Source organism: Phalaenopsis equestris, unplaced genomic scaffold (genome assembly GCF_001263595.1).
Source record: "Phalaenopsis equestris unplaced genomic scaffold, ASM126359v1 Scaffold000457, whole genome shotgun sequence".
Classification (NCBI taxonomy): Eukaryota; Viridiplantae; Streptophyta; class Magnoliopsida; order Asparagales; family Orchidaceae; genus Phalaenopsis; species Phalaenopsis equestris.
This window is the reverse complement of record NW_018164898.1, coordinates 1-22,055: the sequence shown is the minus strand read 5'-3', so window position 1 is coordinate 22,055 and position 22,055 is coordinate 1. Positions and strand designations below refer to the sequence as shown.

The window sequence follows — 22,055 nt, the reverse complement described above, 5'->3', positions numbered from 1 at the left end:
TTTCCCAGATGAAATATTCAAACATATACTCCAAGAAATTTTGGAACGCATTTAAATACATTTAAGACATTAGAATGGTCGATAAAAACCTGCATGTGAAGAAAAAATGCTAGTTGAACAATCACAGCACGGACGGCAAGGATGCACATGGCAGCAACTACAGCAAATCTCTTCCATCTAAAAAACGGTAGCTGCAATAGAATGATCAAGAACCGTTATTTGTTCTCGGACTTCTACATATGCAATCATGAAAATACACAGACGTTCTATACAGTTCAGCATGAAATATTATAGGGGACTTAGCACACAATTCTTATGCACTTAGCACGCAATTCTTATGTATATACATATCTCACACCTAAACTTCCATCTTTACTGCGCTTTAAACCTATGTGTGTATTTCACTTTTAAAAAGTGATAGTAGTAGTATTTTTTATGTGATATTAAAGATTTGAGTGCTTTGTTCATGAATATAAAAGTTTAGTTGTGTGATATGTAAATACACAAAAATTGTCTGCAATGTATATAAATTACCCAATATTATATCCATAACCCTAAGAGTTTATTTTTCCAATTTTTTTCTTTTTATTTTGCATAGAATTTAGTTTACTACAGCTAGCAAATATGACTTTCAGGGTTAGAATTATCAATAACTAGGAATTAACTTCTCAAAATTGGAATGCTTATTTTTCATGAAATAGTTGAAGTGTAATTATGTTTTTAATTTACAAATAATTCATATTTAGATTACCTACATTGGCACTGTAATAACTAAAGAAATAACCAATATAAATATAAATAAATAAATAAAAACGATGGCATCGGTTCGGCCGAACCGACAAGGCGGTTCTTCTAATAGGAGATAAGGAGGATAGTATCGTTCATTTAAAGCAAAAGAAACGAGATTTGTCTCATTTTGAGCGTAGAAAGCATGACAGAAGTGGCAACATCGTGGTGTTTTAGCATGCAGGCAATGAAGTCATTCTGCCGATCGAAAGTTGCGTGCAAAAGACGCCCTACGTGAGAGGAGGGCTAGATTAATGTTCAGATCAGGAGGACAGAGACCCACTCGACTTCTAAGTGATTAGAGCATAGAGTTTTATTTCACTGTTTAAACATATTTGATATTAAGTATTAGCATTAATTGTTATTTAGTAATGTCAACAATGAAAAACAGAAGAATATTCGGATTGAAAGACAAGGGAAAAAAATATTGATCTTGCAAGAAGGATAAAAACAATTGTGGTAGCTATTAAATTTTAATTCTTCTAGTTTATATAAACAACCAAATTTACAATAACTCATATTTCAGCATCTTGATTGGAGAACAATACTTATTTTGGTAAAATTGATTGGAAATAGAACGACTAAAAGTGATATTTCATTGTGCAAAAGAAGAAAGTAGAAGACCAAATTATGTATTAAATTAAAGAATTTAAAAATTAAAAAGAAATAATGAAGATTAAAAGGTTGTTGTCTAGAAAAAATATCTTAAATTTTATTATTAGGTGAAAATGAGAAAAGTTAATATTTGAAATTGTGGAAAAGGTGAGAACCTCGTGGAAAATTTTGCAAATAGATATAAAATAACTTTGAAATTATTAAACAGGAATTAGTTAATTCTATTAGAGTTATTATTTTTTAAATAGATTTTTTATATATGCTTTATATGTTATCTTTGTTAGTTAAAGGAGGTAAAAGTTAGGCTTAAACATATGAGGACCTGTAGAAGATTTGAAGTGATTAATAATTTCAGTCTTTTAAAATACAAATACATTCATGCTTAAAAATATGTATGCTCTAATAATTATAGATAAAAAAACAATTGAGCATTTAATGTACCAAAGTTTCATAAGCATTATAACATGATTTGAAAAACATCCATATATTAAATATGTTGTAACAGCCCAAACACTTATCCATTGAGATATTATCCGCTTTAGTCTAATGGCTTCATGATTTTGACCCATTGGTGTAACTTCCAAAGAGGTCACTCATCCTATAAGTGCCCCTGCACGAGCAAACTTAGTATTTGAGCTCTCAATAAAATTCCAACAATTACACAAAAATACACCTCAATATTTTAGAGTTTAACTTCATTCTACTTAAGGCTCCCACTTAAGTAACTGACGCTCTCGTCAGTTTTTTTAACTCAGAATCATCCACTAGGTAGATATTCCTATATTTATGTAAGTATAATACTCTGATAATCTTTGTAACAGCCCAAACTCTTATCCGTGAATATATTATCCGCTTTAACCTAAAGGATTAATGATTTTGTACTATTAGTGTAACTTCGTAGGAAGTCACCCATCCTGAGTACGCACGAGCATGCTAAACTTTGGAGTTATTGATGAAATTCCAAAGATTACACCAAAAGACACCTCAATGATTAAAGGGTTTAGCTTCATTCTAATTAAGGGGTTCACATATGTACTAAGAGACTAATACATATTTCAAATGATTAAGAAAACTAATTAAAATCAAGTGAAGTGTATGTATATCAGCCATATGAGTCAAACCTTTATGATATTGGTTGAAAATGTTATTGTACTTGTGCAAAAAATAAATAAATATAACAAAGTTTGAAAAAGAAAATGGAAAAAGAAAAATGATGCTCATTCGTGTAGAAATTTTAGACGATGCACTTAAAATTTTAAATTAATAAAAAGTTTTTAATTATAGGAAATCCAAATTTTTAAAAGTTTAATAAAATTAAATTTTAATATTTAATCATTTTTTAACATGTTGTTGACCTCATTTTTTAGGTTAATTCTTTTTTTAGGATCTTATGATCTAGCTCTAGAAGTTCCTATTGACTATCTTAGAAAACTATAATTGGTACCCACCCATTTTAGAAATTCCAGACATTTCCTTTTCTCCTATGATGTCTAGCATTTATGGCCCAGGACCATCGTCTTATGTACGAGCGGTTGAGGGCTATTATGTGAAAACTCAGGGAGAAATTTTCAATAGGATTTCAAGCCCTAGGAAAACCTATTTACGACTTTATCGTCACATACACACACAAAATGCACAAAATTTACAAAATTGCACGAGGTCGGACTTCAATTGAGCCTAAAGGAAGGGTGAAAATGCGAACTTCTCTGGATGACACCCGATGACGAAATGGACTGCGCCAACACGTCCGGGACACCAATTTTAGTAGGAAAGGACACCCATATTGCCATATTTCCGACTTGAGAAAATTTACATGCAAATCGATGAATTCGTCAAAATGACCTTCGGCGGCGAAACGGACCGCGTTAGTACGTCTGGAACATCAAAATTACCTAAAAGGAACATCCATTTTGTTGTGTTGTGATGCACAAAAAAAAAGTACGAATCAAATTTTTATTTTTTAAGAAATATTAATATTTTATATATTTATTGTTTATAATATTAGGATTTATAACCCTAAGTCCTATTTGATCCTTACTCATGTGCGACATTCCTCTGCCTCGACTGAGAGCCGCTCGGGCGGAGCCCTAGCTTCTGCACGTTTCTCCTCTCCCGCGATCGGCGCAAAGGAAAACTGAACCCGTCTCCCTCTTCCCTCACACGCGGCATTCCGCTGCCATTCGCGCACTCGGCTAGCCTCCTCGAGCTCCACTCGATCGAGCAGCCCTCCCACTGCGAAGTTCCACCTGGCCGGCTCTTCCTCTGCCCTAGGCCGCATTTCCTCCGCTCTAAATGCATTTCTCCTCTTCCTTTACCTGATTAGGCTACCAAGGAGGTTGGTAGGTGACTTCTCCTTTCTCCTTTCTATGCTATAAAGAACCCCATTTGTGGGAGGGTCTAAGGTTGACCGAAATTTCTGAGAGTGGGGAGGTGCCGCCAAAATTTCCTCTAATTTCATTTTTACTTGTTCTTTTCATCCTCTGTGGCCTGAGGGTTGTTGAAGTTTTCCGGAGAAAAAAAAAAGGAGAGTGTTCTTGAGAGAAGGAAAATTTTTAGAGGAACTTGGCATTTTTCTTTCTTCCTTTTTCACAGTTAGCAAGCGGATTTACTCCTTTGTTGTTCGAAAGAAGATTTCCTTCCTCTCTGTCGTTCGAAGATTTTTGCGGCTTGAAGAACTAGAAACCCGAGCAGAGCTTTTGCGTGAGGTTTTCAGGAGAAATTTTTGTGTGGTGTTTACTTCAATCCTATTTTTAGTGTTTTGCTTTAGGTTTGCACTAAAGAGATATTCTTCTTCTTCTCCTTTGTTTTGCTGCCTTGCTCGAAACATGTTATTGAAAATGTTAAAATAGGGAAAAATGCTTGCATAAGGCTCTGATTTTGTCTTGTCTAGTGACTCATGATAATAAACAATTGAATGTTGTAATGGAAGCTTATTCTAAAGTTTAAGCATGAATATTTGCTTAGGATGATAAGAAATGAAGTTAGGATCGTGAGAAATGAAGCATATATATCAGTTTCCCTTACTTTTCTTTTGCTTGAAATATGTGGAAGCATTGGTAGAGCATTTTAAAAATGCATTTTTATTCCTCATAAATGTCTATGACAAGCATGTGTGGGCTATCTTTACTTTCCTTACTTGAAGCACTTGAAAGTATGGCTAGGGTGGTCTTGGAATGCATTTTACTCTTTTAGAAATACATTTGGAAAAGTATGTTTGGGGTTTATGTCTTGTTTCTCTTGCTGCCCCTCATTAGAATATTTGCTGGAAATGATTTTTTTTGTGTTGAAAGAATGTATTTGGGGCTAGATCTTTCCTCCTTTTGCTGCCCCTCTGCGTGAAATACGTATACATGGCATTCCTTTTATCTTAGGGACTTTGAAGAGCTTGTTTGAGGCTTAGATTGGTGGTTGTTTTGTCCCTTTTTCTGGGCTCGATTTGGAGCTTGTTAAGGGCTGGTTTGATGGTTGTTTTACTTCTATTTCTGGCTCTACACGTGAGCCTTAATTGGTGTGTGTTGCCTTTATGGTTTTCTTCTTTTTGCCCTTTACTCGTGACCCCTACATGTTGTGATTAATGTTGAGGTTGGCTGGAATTTAATTTGTTCCTTATTTTAGCCTGGTCATGAGCTTTCCCTATGACTCTTTTATGTTTGATTCAAGCTTAAATAATTATGAGATGATGCCTATTGCTTTGATCTTGGGTATTGCTTGGTGCTGCTGCCTTTGGGGCTTTCCTTTTGGCTCTTACCCGTGGGTCTATTATGATGTTGGAGTCTCCCTCCGGTCTTACTCGAGAGCATATATTTGATTTTTTTTATACCATGTTGGATTTATATCTCATTATAAACTTTTGATGAAGGATGGGATTAAATTATTTTTTATATTGGTATGTTTTTCTAGAAGGCTAGAGAATTATTTCTTCCATTAATTAATGTTTCTTCTTTTGTGAAATGTAAAAGGGTTTGTATAATTTCATTTGGAGAAAATATAGGATTGATGTGAATTGAATTCATGAGGGGTTTTGAAATGCACAAGATTGTCATTTGAAAAAGATATCCTTCTCGGGATTGATCCGATCATTTTCTTTTTTAACGGATTTAAACGTCTTTAGATCGATGCACTTATGATTTCATTTAAGCTTTAACGACTTAACTTTGTTTTAAAAGTGAATCGGCATCCTTTTTTTGTTTTGTTTTATTTTTTTTTTTAACGGTCAAGTTAAAAATGGGAATTTCCGATTTAATTATATTCAGAAATGATTCATAGTCTTAAGGGAAAAAGAAAGGGAAAGAAAATTAAAAATAGGATTTGGATCTTCGAGATGATAAAACCTAAAGAAGGGATAGAATAGCGAACCATCTACTATTCCTTTTTGCATATGAAAGATAAAATTGTAAATTGGAAGAATAGTTGAGGGTTGGAAGAGAGCGAGAGTTTAGATAATGATTAGGGACATGGGTTGGAAGATCAGTAAACTTGCATTTAGGTCCCTTAAGCTTTGAATCAACTTAAATCCAACTACCCTAACTAGTATTGAAGCACACTTCATAACCCCTTTTTGCTAAAACTTTAGGTTTACCCCTAGGTTTTAGGAGTCTGATAGAGAGCCAAGCTTGATCTAAAAATATTTGAAAATTAGTTGAGGGACACTTAATTGAGGTTAGACACTTTAGAACACTTCAGGCCCAAATTAAAGTGTAGGCTTCCTAAGTCTTAGGAGCACACCTTGAGATAGTTCATCCTTCTAATGTTCAAATGAACCTAAGAAGCCAAACATTTGACCCCAGTTCATGAATTAATTAGGACACTAGACACGAGGGTGCACTAGATTGTGATTCATGATTGATTTAATTAAATCAAATAATGAAATTCTTACCTTAACTTGACCAAAAATGAAACCCAATGCTCCGGGATTTGAGTTTGTCTTACACTGAGATCCTCTTGGCGATTAAGGACATTCCCAATATCACATATAAATCTCCTATTCTTGGTCATTTATATGTGATATTGTATTTTATTTTATTTGTTTGTCTACTTCCTATGATTTATCTATTTCTCTCAAGTCTTTTCAGGTCATACTTTCCCCTTTTACACAACGCATAATAGCTAAACTTACAGGAATAATGAATCTCCCAGGTGTACAGGTTTAATTTACATTACAACATTTTATTTCACAGCATGTTATATTGTTTTCATAGTCTGTTATACTATTTTTCCCAGCATGTTATACTGTCTTTTCTTAGCATGTTATATTCTTCTTTCAGCTTGTTATACTATCTTTTCTTTCCACTGTACCTATATTGTTCTTTTCTTTTATATTGCATGTTTAGTTATTTTGATACACACTATGCCTTAGTTTAGGAAAACTTAGTGATTGTATAGGACTAAAACTAAACCAGGACGTGCTACTACGAGGAGCTTGGAGCGAACAGCGTGGGCAGCACGACGAGGAACAACTTCAAGAAAGATCTACAACATCAAAACACATCACATAAACATTTTCACAACACTATACACTTTCCTTAGTTTAAATAACAACTCATAGGATCACCTTTAGGCTTTTGCACAACCCTGTTGTGTAATTATAAGTCCTAACACTTTAGGATTCCGAGGTTACCATCCGGTACGGTGTAAAATCTTCCTACCTTTTTAGGCTATTTGCACAGTCTGATATTGTATAATCGTAAGTCCTAAATCCTAAATAATTTGCAGGATTGAAACATCAAATAAGCATCACTTCAAAGACATAAAGCCGAACATTAGGATAGTTGGGACATCCCCGGGGTTTCTCCTGGATCTGTGATGTCTCCTATTATTCATTCCTTTGAATTTTTTAAAATAATTGTTCCTATTTTGAGTCATTCCCATTTGATTTTCTCATGTCCAATCGTGAAAGCCTAAAATTTGAAATCTTGAAAGCAAAACTACCTGATCTTAATCGAGAGTTTTCTTAAGTGACCCCCAATCATTTAAGATGTAATTAACTATAGGGGTTTGTCTCTATAGGGAACCTGAAACCCAGATAAAATAAACCCTATCTAATTTTTTATGTTAGGTATTTTTATAAAATATTTCGCAGACCAAAACGGATGTCACAAATTCTTTTAGGTGATTGAATCACTATTACAAGTGACATATTTATTCTTCGGGATAAGTGTATGTCTTCTTAATTAAATTAAAATTCTCTCAAGCCCATTGTTGCATGGTTTCTAATGTTATATGTTTGGCTTAGACAAGTTATGCTAGGGGAAACTTATTAGTAAGTGTGGTGCCGGATCACATATGGCAACCCCTATGAAGGACATAGTGATCAAGAGGGCAATCAAGTTATTCTTCACTGCCAAGACGGCTATATCATAAATATGGTGAGGCAAGATAGCTCTGGCATCCTATGCACTACAAAGAGAAGTCCAATGAAGATGAGGAGCGATCAACTAGAGAGGCATATGCACCAGACACATGAGATAAACTTCAAACTATTATAGAACTAGCAATGCTGGAACTCAGCTCTACGTGATGAGCCGGCAACAGAACCGCACAACCATGAATAGGCCAGAAGTTAACCTGGTGCATACAATCTATGAAGCAACACATTATAACATTGGTGATGATAGCCACAAAGACAATTGTTTGTTCAGCTTAATTTCATTAATATTTCGCTAATGGTTATAATAATGATGGGGCATGCAAAATATTGACAAAAAAAGAGTTGTACAAGAAATATTTGGGTTTGAGAGTTGAAAAAAGTTAAACATATTTACTAAATATTTTTGTGTATATTTTACATATTAATTATGTCATCATTGCATAATTGGCTTCAAGTACTATTTTATAACAGAAATTTGGGGAGGGAGAAACTAAAATTAAGAAGCTATACAACAATTTCTAATAGTGCTATTAGAAATTGTTTATAAAAGTGCAACAATGTAATATAAACAAATTGATTGTGAAAAAGAATATGAACTTACATTGATAGAATATGCAGTTCCAAGAATGAAACTAATGAAAAGGGCCCAAAACAATGGCCAAGATCCAGCAACCCATCCAATGGCAAAGCTCTGAAACATAAAACCAAATGATAGCTGATCAAAGTTATTGGAGAAAAGTTTCAATGATCTAAAAGAAAAATATGAAAGAGAAACAATTTCCCCATTCAGTGCATGTGCTTTTAGAGAAAAGACAATTTATAGCCTGAAGAGAGTTTTGACTTCTTTAAGACAAGTTATACCAGAAAGATCTAATCCCACAGTCACTCTATGGTGATTGCCTGAGAAAATAAGACAGTACACTCTACACCATCACAAATATCAAAATGGTAAGAACTACATGTGCAAATATACCGACAAATATTAGATCAAATGGCCAAAAATTCTTTCATTCTCAAGATAAATTTTCAAATTTAATATCTATTGAATATAAATAATGTTAAGATTGCAATTTTGGGGAAGCAAAGAAATGTAGAAATGCCAATTTCATGTGAAAAAATAAGTTATATTAGTCAACAGAGTCGTCTACTAAGAAAAGGATATTCATCCTTGCACTCGTAATTTTATCTCCGCATAACAAAATTGGCTATTAAGAGAAGATGCATTACTTCGTATAAAATATTTACTTCCATATGTTTACAAAAAGGATCCATTTAACAATGTTTTGCAATTCCTTCACAAACAAATCTAATATTTCTTTGCATCGTGGGCATCAAAGCACCATATTGCAGCACTCAGATGAAACTAAAGCAGAGATTACATGCTTAGTCCAATATTTTCTCCAGCGGCACCCCTAAAATCAACACTCTATCAGAATAAAAAAAGCATTCCAGAAATAGATTCAAAGTTGTCGCCTATATTATAAACCCCTAGGGCTCGTACACTACACCCACTTAATTTAAAGAACTCTTTTGTAGTCTTGTTAATTAAGATATGCCATAGGCAACAACAAAAAATAAAAAACACAAGTTTTTTATTAGGAAGATTTACATACATACCACTAAAGTAAATTTTTACATACATACCCCCTTTACCTATATATGAAGAGGTCTAGTTCACTTTTTAAAAATTAAAATGGTGGTATTTGTTATGTAGTATAAAAGATTTGGGTGATTTAAATGTACAAAACAAAATTTAGAAGTTAGGTATGTGAATAAATAGGAATTGAGTGGTATGCATATAAATGGCCCTTTTGATTATAACCACATTCACAGAGAAGCGAGCAGAAAGTAAAAACATAAGAACTGGTATGGTTGTGAACCGGTTTGGTCAAACAACAGTTAAAAAACAAACAGCAACATCCCATACTTCTTTCAAATACTCTCATAAATTGCACATGAAAATGCTACTCTGTAAAAATGATTAATGTTTGAACAAGATTTTAGAAAAGGCTAACAATTTCAAGGATATAAGTTACCATAATAGCAAAAATGGAAACAATTGCAGTGCCAGTTCTGAAAGAGTATTCCCCGGAAGCGAGTGGGAGAGTCGGCTTATTAACCTAAATAAAAATGAGTACCAGAATTCACAAATCAGTATGTGAAAAATTATATCAAACAAAAAAAAAAGAAACTTATGAAGCACCATGCTAGATCATACAAAAGTCCATTTTACTATATTAGTGACAAATGGAAATTTAGGAAGAAGGCTATCATGAAGCACCACTCTAGATCATCCAAACATCCGTTTTACTAGATGATGAAAATGAAAAATGAGGATTTTCCAATTAAAAAATAAGTGTATACTTTATCGGTGATTACATCTATTAAGTGTCAAGGAAAATATCAAAATGATTACCTGACTCTTTATCGAGGAGTGCCAATTTAGTTGACACGGGACGCGTACTAGGATGTGATATCACGGCAGGGAGCCATGCTTCCCATGATCGCGGCAGAACCGAACTGGATGATTTTTTTTCTTTCTATTTTTCAGCATGTTTACTCTTATCCTTCTTTCTTTTCTAGCTTTTTCCTATTTCTTTAATTTTTAATTAGGGTTTTCTAGTTGTGAATTATTTATATGTCGTATATTCTACTTTTTGAGACTTTTGATTTGATTTATGTTATTTGAACATACTTCTCCTGGTTATCTCTATTAGAGCATTGTATCATATTCCTGTTGCAAATGGTGTGCCAGTATCTTACTTAGGCATGGGTGGTGGAAGCTCCTCGCCGCCCTAACTTCGCTAATTTAAAGTTTTCTCCGCTGATTTCAGTCGGGACAGCATCCGATCGATGCCTATCTCCGCCCAAATGTTGTCAAACCCTCATACTTCATTCCCTTGCTATTCCACAACCATCTCCTTTCAAACCGTTTTCCAAATACCTTCCAGGAGCCACATATCAATATAATTTGGTATCAGATTTTGGCAAGCCCTAAATTTTTTAAAGTTTTTGTTAGAAACGGTGGAGCCCTGTCCACTATTCTTGGGCGGTTACTTTGCTTTGGAGAGTCACACCTCTTCACAAATAACCACTCCCGCCTTCCTCTTTTGTGAAGTGAAGTATCTCTTCGCTCACTCTTGTTCGTGATAAAAGCTTCTGATAGCTCTCCTTGGGTTTTGTAGTCAAGCTTTGAGTTTTTCTTCGATTTCCTTGGGATAGAGGAAGGTTTCCTCGGGGCAAAGGAAGAGAAGTGCAAGCGGTAGTTCTTTGCGGCAGAAGGAAGAATAAGAAGATTGTTCTCCCTAGGCTTCTTCTTGGTAGTTTGTGGCAGAAGAGAAATTGAGTTTATTTCTCTTGTAAGTTTGTCTTCTTCGGTGTATCCCGGTGTAGAGTTTTCTTTGGTGTAGCTCGATATAGAGAGAGAATAACAGAGAGAGAAGAAGAGAGAGCAACAAAGAGTGAGAGATTCCTCTTGTAAGTCGAGGTGATCGACTGGTGTAAATTCCTCGAGTACTAAAATCCTCTACAACTCCGGGGACGTAGGCAATTTGCCGAACCACGTAAATATGTGTGTTCTGCAGTGTTGTTCTTTTCTGGTGTGATTTTTCTCGTTCTATTTTTCACTTCGTCGATCGTTCTCCTGTTTGATTTATATATATACCACATCAACTGGTATATCTAGATTTCACATCAACGACAACTGGTATCAGAGTGTGGTTTCGGATCTAAGAAAGAATGATGACTGCAGATGAAGTGAAAGTTTCAGGGATCGAAAAGTTTGATGACACTGATTTTGGTTATTGGAGAATGCAAATAGAGGATTATTTTTATGGGAAGAAACTTAATCTTCCATTCTTGGGGAAAAGACCTGAAATGATTGATGATGTTGAATGAAATTTGTTGGATCGACAAGTTCTGTGGGTTGTTCGATTGACCCTATCGAGGTTCGTTGCACACATCGTCGTCAAAGAAAGGACAACTGCAAATCTCATGACAGTCTTATCAGACATGTATAAAAAACCACCGGCGAATAACAAGATGCATTTGATGAAGAAGTTATTCAATTTGAAGATGGCGAAAGATGTTTTTGTTGTTCAAACACCTGAATGTTTTCAATACTATCACAAATCAATTTTGATCTATGAAAATTAATTTTAATGATGAGATATGTGCACTGATCTTGTTGGTTTCATTATCAGATAGTTGGGAAACCATGATAATAGCAGTTAGCAGTTCTGTAGATAAATTGAAACTGAAATACGATGATATTCATGATTTGATTTTGGCTGAGGAAGTTTGAAGGAAAGATAATGGCGAGGTCTCAAGTTCGAGTTCGACACTCAATGTTGATTTCAGAGAGAGATTGCATGGCAGGAACTCAAAATAAGGGAGATCAAAATCAAAGTTTAGTAAGCAGACAACCTGTAGGAATTGTTGCAAGGCTGGCCACATAAAGAAAAACAACATGAATCTTAAGAAGATGAAAGAATGATAGCGCAAATGTGGTATTTGAAGAATCACAGAATGCACTATTGTTGGCAGTTCATAGTTCTGTTGAAGACTTGATATTGGATTTAGGGGTTTTGAATGTGGTAGGAAATCTACCAGAGGTCACAGTGCAGGGCAGTGATGGAAGTGAAGAGGAAAGTGGGTCCGGGGCACCCATTTCTATTGTTCCACAGATAGATGTTGAAGAACCACAGAGCTATGAAAAAAACTTGCAAGATGAAAGTTCGAGCAAGTGGGAGCTGACAGAACTTCCACCATGGAAGAAGGCATCGCACAACAAGTGGGTGTACCAGGTGAATACTGAGCGTGTGTCAGTAAGAGGTACAATGCTATACTTGTTGAAAAGGGCTTTCAGCAGAGGCATAATGTTGCCCATGTAGTGGGAGTTGTAAGAAGAGACAAGAGTGACCCAGGAAATAGCTTGGAGATGCAAAGCTATGTGAAGTCTGCTGATATGTTGACTGAGGGTGTTACTCTTGAGAAACTGAAGTTGTGTATAGCTTCAGTTGGTCTTCTGGAGTGAATACAGGACTTTGAGTTGCAGAGGTGGAGGATTCAAGGTGGAGGACACATGATACATGTTGAAGAAAAAGACGACAACGTCAGTGAAGGATATCAATTTGACAAAGAAGATGTTGCAGCCTGTGTATCGGTCTCCAAGTGAGAGAATTGTTAGAAACGGTGGAGCCCGGTCCACTATGCTTGGGCGGTTACTTTGCTTTAGAGAGTCACACTTCTTCACAAATAACCACTTCTGTCTTTCTCTTTTGTGAAGTGAGGCATCTCTTAGCTCCCTCCTGTTCGTGATAAAAGCTTCGGATGGCTCTCCTTGGGTTTTGTAATCACGCTTTGAGTTCTTCGATTTCCTCGAGATAGAGGAAGGTTTCCTCAAGGCAGAGAAAGAGAAGTGCAAGCGGTAGTTCCTTGCGGCAAATTAATGACTTGAATCTAAGTCATATCAATACATTTCTTTTCTAGAACTCTCCAAAGAAAATCTCTTAGAACCTTATCGTAAGCTTTTTCTAAATCAATAAAAATCATATGTAGATCCTCCTTATTCTCTCCGAACTTCTCCATAAAGCAAACCTCTCAATAAATGTATAGCTTCTATAGTAGACCTGTCAGGCATAAATCCAAATTGATTATGAGAGAACTTTCTAATATGTCTTAACCTATGTTCAATTACCCTCTCCCATAATTTTAAAGTATGACACATTAACTTAATTCCTCTATAATTTGCACACTCTTGTGCATCCCCTTTATTCTTAAAAATGGGACCAAAATACTCTTCGTCTACTCCTCAAATATCTTTTTAGTTTTTAAAATAATATTAAAGAGTTTAGTAAGCCAAGAAACTCTCAAATCGCATATATATTTCCACACTTCAATTAGGATATCATTAGGTCCTATCGATTTTCCACCATTGATTTTTTTAAAGCCTCATCAATTTCATTTTTACTAATGCAACAGTAAAAATAAAATATTTTATTATTATTAACGATATTAAGATTAATAGGTCAATCGTATTTTCATAAATTTTATTAAAAGGTTTATCACAATAACCCACCCACTTATATTGAATAACTTTTTCTAAGAAAAATGATTTTTAATTTTCATCTTTAATACACTACTTTAGTTAAACATTTACTTTTCTTTTTCTTTGTTTGACTAGTTTATATATAGATTTTTCAACATCTTTAGTATCTAATATATTATAAAAATCACTAAAAACAGAATTTTTAGCATCACAGATTGTTCTTCTAGACTTCCTACGGGTCATTTTATATTTTTCCCAATTCTCTAAAATTTTACATTTAAGTACCAATTTTTATAACATAATTTTTTATATTTAATCTTTTTTTGCACATTATTATTCCACCACAAACTATTATTATTTATAGAAACTTTTCTTTTGATTCTTCAAGTACAAATTTCGTCACTTGTTTAATAGTTTTTGTTACTTTATCCCACATAGAATTTGTTTTTTCATGAACATCCCAAATCTTAAAATTTTGAAGTTTATTCATAAAAATAATTTATATGAGTTTTAGGTGCCCCCATATAATTCTACGATAATGATTCATAGTATTCTTTATTTTACAACTCTTCATCTTAAAATCTAAAACTCATAATCGATGTTGAGAGCTTAAATCCTCACTTTGAATGACCTCACAATTTATACAATCTCGACGATTTCTTCTTCTCATAAGAAAATAATCAATTTTATTATATTTATTTTTATAAATAATAATATGTCAATCTGTTTTCTTGAATAAAGTATTAGCAATAACAAAATCATACAACGACAACAAAACCTTTATCCCACTAAGTAGGTTCGGCTACATGAATCCTTTTTCTCCATTGCGCCCTATTTAGTGTCATGTTTTCATTTAATTATAATAAATTAAGATCTTTTTTTATACAATATGTCCAAGTCATCATAGGTCTACCTCTGCCTTTCTTAACATAAGTCGAATCTAAAACATCTACTCTTCTAATCAGATCATCAGATGGTCGACGTTTAATGTGACCAAACAATCTAAGACGACTCTCTCTAATTTTGTCCGTCATTGGAGCTGCACCAACCCTATCACAGATATATTCATTTCGAATTTTATCTCTGTGTAAAGCCACGCATCCACCTAATCATTCTCATCTCCACAACACTTAACTTAGTTTTATGCTTCTCTTTGCTTCTCTTTTATCTCTTTTAAAAGCCAACATTCAGTGCCATAGAGCATTGCAGGTCTCACTACCATCTTATAAAATTTTCCTTTTAGTCTAAGCGGTACTTTTCTATCACACAATAAGCACGAAGCATTCCTCTACTTCAACCAAGCTGCGTTTGGCGTTCTCCAAACGCCGCTTGGGTGTTTAATTGTTGCGTTCGGGGAGTGTTTTTGAAAACGTTGTTTGGCGCCTTTTCATAGACGCGGCCACAGGATTGACCCCGCGGCCTGTGTTTTCGATTCCGCTTCAAAGGTTTTTTCCTCCCGTGCCCCCCGTCTTCTCCCTCGCTCGCTCAACTGCTTACACTCATCACATGCAGCTCTGCAAAGCGAAGATCTAGCCGGAAAGAGGAACGGCAACAAAGCTTGCGGCACCGCCCACTACAACTATGATTTTTTCATCGGCGTTGGCTTCTCGTCTGTGGAGGTTCTGATGTCGTGCTTCAACACTGTGCTAGAAAGCCAAATTCAATTTTGTTCATAGATATTTTCTCTTTCTGTTTTCCTTCTACTTGGACGAATGCTTCATCTGGATTGAAGGAAATAAAATTGCAATAATTACTTTAAAATATGTAATTCCTTAGCTCAAATTTCTAAGCCTTTCGCACATCCACAAATTCTGCATTCTTGATAAAGAATGTGATATTTTTATTGAATTTCTTATAAAATATATCAAATTTTTATAACATTCAGTTTTTGCGAATAATAATAAATTTATGTAAATAATTTGATTGAATATTAAATGCTTCGTATTCCAGATTTTGTGTTCAAGACTGTAACTATATTCCAATTAAAAAATAACTTAAAATTTGTTCAATTTTTGTTGTCTTTGATTATTTAAATTACTAGATTTTAAATTGTAAGATTGAACTTTGGTAAATTTAGAGTGAATGCATGTTGGATACAAATTAAGCATGAATGGTTGCATAATTTCAATTAGATGTGTGGTCTATTTAATTTTAAATTCTGTTGAGAATTGAATCTTATTTAGGATCCTATTAGTAAAGAGGAAATATTGAAGAAGTCTAGGGGTTTATTTGTAAAACAATTATAATATCATATTTAAGCCCATGTTATAAATGTAAAAAATAAGTTTTTTTTGATAAATTCTTTGTTTAATGAGGTCTCTCTTATTTTGTTTTGTTGTTCTGTATTAGTTTTAAATTGTATTAGAGTGGATGCATGTTGGATACAAATTAAGCATGAATGGTTGCATAATTTCAATTAGATGTGTGGTCTATTTAATTTTAAATTCTGTTGAGAATTGAATCTTATTTAGGATCCTATTGGTAAAGAGGAAATATTGAAGAAGTCTAGGGGCTTATTTGTAAAACCATTATAATATCATATTTAAGCCCATGTTATAAATGTAAAAAATAAGTTTTTTTTTGATAAATTCTTTGTTTAATGAGGTCTCTCTTATTTTGTTTTGTTGTTCTGTATTAGTTTTAAATTGTATTAGAGTGGATGCATGTTGGATACAAATTAAGCATGAATGGTTGCATAATTTCAATTAGATGTGAGGTCTATTTAATTTTAGATTTTGTTGAGAACTGAATCTTATTTAGGGTCCTATTGGTAAAGAGGAAATATTGAAGAAGTCTAGGGGTTTATTTGTAAAACCATTATAATATCATGTTTAAGCCCATGTTATAAATGTAAAAAATAGGTTTTTGAAAAATTGTTTGTTTAGTGAGAGGTGTCTCTTATTTTGTTTTGTTGTTCTGTATTAGCTTTCTGCTTTTCAAGTATCAAGTATATTACTATGACAGTTTTGTTGCAAAACTTTATTGCACGGGCAGAATGATCATTTATCTAGAAATAGCTGCAAATCAGCTGTTTTCAAACAACACCAACCAAACAGCCTACCAACTTATCCAAATAAGCTGATGATCATCAAGATCAGGTGTTTATCAGCAAATTATTCAATAAGCTGTTGCTGCCCCAAACATACCTTAAATATCCTCCAATAGAATTTTTTACTTCAAGAGATATCATTTATATAAAGTCTTCTAGATCATTATAGAATTTATCTATAGAACCTATATCTAAATCTACTTTAGAAGCATAAACACTTATAATATTAAAAATTTTAATATCAATAATAATCTTAAGGGCTATAATTTTATCTCCAATTCTATTAATTTTTACAACATTATCTTTCAAACTCTTATTTATATTACACAGACCTTTTATAGTGCGACTTTTACCTAAATATCAAAGTTTAAAACCAAAATTTATCAATCTCCTTAGCCTTTTCTCCAACTCATTTAGTTACTTGAATACATAACATATTTATCTTTTTAGGAATCATAATATCAACCAATTCTATTAATTTACCCGTAAGAGTACATATATTCTAAGACTCTATCCTAATATTAGTTTCATGAACTAACTTCTTCATTAATCATTCAACAATATCTGATAACATACAATTTAAGTACACACACACACACACACACACACACATATATATATATATACACACACACACACATATAATTATATTTATATAGTCGTTTTACTATGACACCCTAAAACCAGGAAATGTAGATACCAATCCCATGGAAATCCATTGATTTCTCTGAAGAGCCCGTCAGTCATGCTAGCCATAACAAAAGTGTTTAATATCGACATAATTATATTATATTATTAGATATATTTTATTCAAAATACAATAATATAACTACAAAAAGTCCATCAGTATTTATAATCAATTGTAAAACTATAATAATAAAATTTCACATATCTATGTTATAAAGAATAATAATTACTGAACCATGGCATGCGAGTAAATAAACATGAATCTATGCAGCAATAAAACAAGGCTAGTTACACATGAAAGTCATTAGAATACAAATGAGTCATTATGAATACAAATGAAATTTGTTGTCATATTAACACCCCTAATTAGAAATGGTACGTTTATCCCATAATAAAAAGCAACTACTTACCTCGAGGCGACTAACAAGAATTTTCTACTAATTCGACGATTTGACTATCAATCTATTATTATTATTATTATTATTATTGTTGTTGTTAAAAACAAGAAGTTATGAATTATGAAATTTTTTTTTTTTTTTTTTTTTTTTTTTGATAGGGAGGACAATTTTTTTAAAAATAAAATTTTGAGAGATTTAAATGCATAACACCTATCCTTAATAATAGCAGCATAATAACTAAATTAAATCCTATAAGTTCTTAAATCTCGTATCTCATATGTTTGCCTTAAATTCCGGATTAGGAAATCCGGTTTGGCGATGGCATTTACAGGTACGAGGAAGGGGAGAAAGACGAAGGTTACCTTCCTAGCTGGTTTTAGGTAGGCGCAAACAGAAGGAGGTAGGTTCGCTGGTTTCACAGAGGCTCCAAATGCGACAGACATCAAGGATTTTGGGTATGGGAGCAGGTAGTTTGGGTGAAATCAACCGTGTGAAGTAAAAGGTGAGAAATAATTCTTTAAGTTCTTATAAAAATAGTTCTTAATAGGGATTATTTTAGCCTATATTAGAATAGTCCAGTGACTAATTTGAAACTCTTATAAATTTTGGGACTAAAATGGCCCACAAAAATAACTAGGGGACCATTTTTCCACTTCACTCTTTAAGTGTTTTTAAAACAAAACACACAAACGCACATAGGTGAAATAAGAAAAAGAAAAAAAAGGGAGCCCGGAGAGATACCTTATCTATTTCAATGTCAAATAACTGATTCAGTCCAACAATGTAAATGTTCATGAATAGTGCAGCAATCACTGCCTGCAAATTATTTAATGTCAATAAGTCAAAGAACGTATTCAACGCAGCAAAATATTAAGATTTCTACCTGTAAAAGTCCAGTAAAGAAGGGCGGAGAAAAATCATTGAAATTCTCAACCGACAGAAGAGAAACTGAGACAATACTCAATGCCTGCAAAGACGTGAATATTTTATTTGTGGTATGCATGCAAAACCATTTAACAAGAACAATTTTTTTCATAATAACGCATGCTTGCTGTTTAAAAATAAGGGCTTTTACATAAATACCACACAATTCTTATATATTTACATATATAACACCAAAAGTTTCATATTTACATGTGTATCACTCAAATCATTAATATCACATAAAATACCACTATTCCTATTTTTTTAAAAGTGAAATACACCTATTCATGCATAAGGTTATAACACCAAAGTGTTATAAATGTAAATATAAAATTTTAGGTGTTAGATATGTAAATACATAAGAATTTTGTGGTATGCATGCAAAATTCCCTTAAAAATATTATAAAAAAGTATTACAGGGGCTGACTTAACTGTGCCTATGACCGTGTGGGGACGTGAAAACCGATAGAAAGCATCCAATGATGAAAATAGTAAATCCCATAATTTCATCACAGTATATGCTTCAGGTTCTGGTTCTAAGGACTGTCCAGATGTGGCATTTAGATGTTTCCAACCATTAAAACTGGAAAATCTTGCAATTTTCAGCCCGATATGTTTATTTTTATGGCAACCTGGAACCCTTTTCTTCCAGGATTTATCTATCATACTACATTCTTGTTGACTCAAATATTGACGATGTGGGCAGCAACCTGTAAGTTAAACAAGATTTTTATTCTTGGTATACACCTCTTGTATAAAGGAAAGGGTGTCGTTATAAAGACTAATAATACATGAACCCAACTTCTACAGAAAAAAACAAAGACATACTTCCACAGTTAATTGAAAAAAACAAAGATTAGCCCCAAATCTAAAATTGCAAATGATTTAAACAAGTGCAAGCTTGGCACTTGTATATTTGTTTCAGTTCATCAACAACTCTTGAACCAAACATGAACAAGCTTAAGTTGACTAAGGTAAAAAATCATGTTCAAGCTCAAAATTTACTATCAATCCAAACACAAGCCAAACATGAAGAATAAAAGAAAAGAAGATTTACAGAAGATTTACATACATAACACTTTTACATACATAACACTCAATTCTTATGTACTTACATATCTAACACCTAAACTTCAATTTTTTACATATATGCCACCTTATACATGAAAAGGTGTATTTCTCCTCTTAAAAGTTAAAACTAGTAGTAGTTTTGATGCGATGTGCAAAATTTGGTTGGTATACTTGTAAGAAAAACATAGTTTAGGTGTTAGATATGAAATATATAAGAATTAGGTGCTATGTATGTAAATGACACTAAAACAAAATAATATCATCAAATGCATCAGAAAATGTCATGATTTGATTGCACAATGAAAACTTCGGCATTATGACAAAGTAACATATTTTTAAGTAATAGAACTTAAAATACTATTTATTCATGATTTGTAAACTATAGTTCATGGTTTTAAAAGTTTAAATAAATAAGTCAAACTTTAAAAATATGTATCATTCAGGCACATATAATCATATGTGAATACATATATAAGATATATAAATTATATCTATGTAAGTGTGAGCGTATAAAGAGAGACAGAGAGCTTGTCAAGATGAACATTGCTGAGATAGCTCATGTTCATATTAACCACCTTGAGACCAAGCTCAAGGATATTGTGGTTATAACAAGCATATCTTAAAAATAAAATAGATTTTTTGGAGTCTAGAATCTAAGGACTCAACTACAGCAATGATCAATGCAATCAAGACAACACAAATTAAAGTAGTCAAACAATCAAAACATCATCAATAGTGATTCCATCAGATTTATGCGTTTCTTTCTCTCTCTCTCTTTTTTTTTTCCTTTCTTTTTCGTTTGTAAGTGTTAAGGATAATGGCTGACTCCAACCACTAATATTTATATTTATTTTCTGTTGGATAGTGCATACTGGACTGCTCAGTTTGAAGATACAGAGGATCTTACTTTTCTAACTTCATTCAAACGAGTTCTATTTCAACATATATATAGATAGAAAAATCTTGGTGCTCATATTTGTGCCCAAAAGGCTGTACATGCTAGTTTTTTGTTAGGAATATTGATAGCTCTCATTTTCTTTTTCCTTTTGTTGCATTGGACCAGGCCCATGTTTTGACGAACTAGGCACTCCTTTTGTAATCTTTTTAAATTTTTTTATTTAGTAATGCAATATGAACATTTCAAGGATAGTGCATACTGTCACAACCCAACCCGGGATTTGGAATTAACCAAGGCATGTACAAATGATCAGACGAAGGGAATTAAGATTTATCTAATTAATTCTATAACTAGCTATTAATAAATGAAAGAGCTACTAAATAAATTAAGTTGAAGTGATATAATTAAACATACCTCATTACATTTTGTTCACGTTTTCTATAATTTTTTTTTCCTATTGCTCACCTTTTAATAAATTAATTATATCTGAAAATTTAGTTTAAAACAACTGTAGTTTAACTAAAGTAACTGTAGGTTAACTAAAGTCTGTGAATACCCACACTCCTAAACTACAGTAATACAAGGAAAAAAAAACACAATATACATGTCAGTCAAGCTTTCAATAAATCAATATAAACATTTGATATTTTAAGATTATGATGTTATTTCATGAATTTTACTATATCAATAGCATATTTATATCATTATATATTTGTACATTTGTCACATAAGCATCATCTAAAAGTTGAACCAATTAAAATACTTTAATATCAACAATTTTTTTCATTTATATGCACGGGTACTTTAGTGTTCCCTCATTAGTACCATAAAAAAGGTGACTCCATCATAATCAAGCATGCACATACAAACATACTATAAAAATATCACTTTCCAATGACGAATATTTCATTTTCATTTGCATAACAGTCAATTTTCTTGTACAGGATTTAATATCCACGATAATTTAAATAAAGCTGAGTGCACAGGATATTCTTACAATTTAAAAAAAAATTGAATAGAACCATAAATCAGGGATATGCAGTATTATAACAGTAACAGTAAATGCATTTGATCGAGAAGAAATAGAATATTAATATGACAAAAGAATATAAGTATTTAACTCGATCATAGACAATCTGCTTGTTTTTAACATGTTTTACTTCCATCAAACTATCACTTATAAAACATAAAATATTCATTTATCACTTTAC

The 22,055-nt window shown here is 32.9% G+C and overlaps 1 protein-coding gene across 1 annotated transcript in view; it reads right to left on the bottom strand.

The window, feature by feature from the left end:
• The window catches only part of LOC110027871 (probable homogentisate phytyltransferase 1, chloroplastic), a 29,718-nt gene extending 10,111 nt beyond the window's left edge, over window positions 1-19,607 (bottom strand). The window contains exons 1-6 of the mRNA XM_020729489.1: window positions 19,308-19,607; window positions 18,835-18,918; window positions 18,693-18,767; window positions 9,805-9,888; window positions 8,370-8,459; window positions 90-191 (exon numbers count right to left, since the gene is read on the bottom strand). Of these exons, the coding sequence (XP_020585148.1) occupies window positions 90-191; window positions 8,370-8,459; window positions 9,805-9,888; window positions 18,693-18,767; window positions 18,835-18,918; window positions 19,308-19,541 (669 nt within the window). The 5' untranslated portion in view covers window positions 19,542-19,607. The remainder of the gene's footprint in view (window positions 1-89; window positions 192-8,369; window positions 8,460-9,804; window positions 9,889-18,692; window positions 18,768-18,834; window positions 18,919-19,307) is intronic.
• Window positions 19,608-22,055: the final 2,448 nt, after the last annotated feature.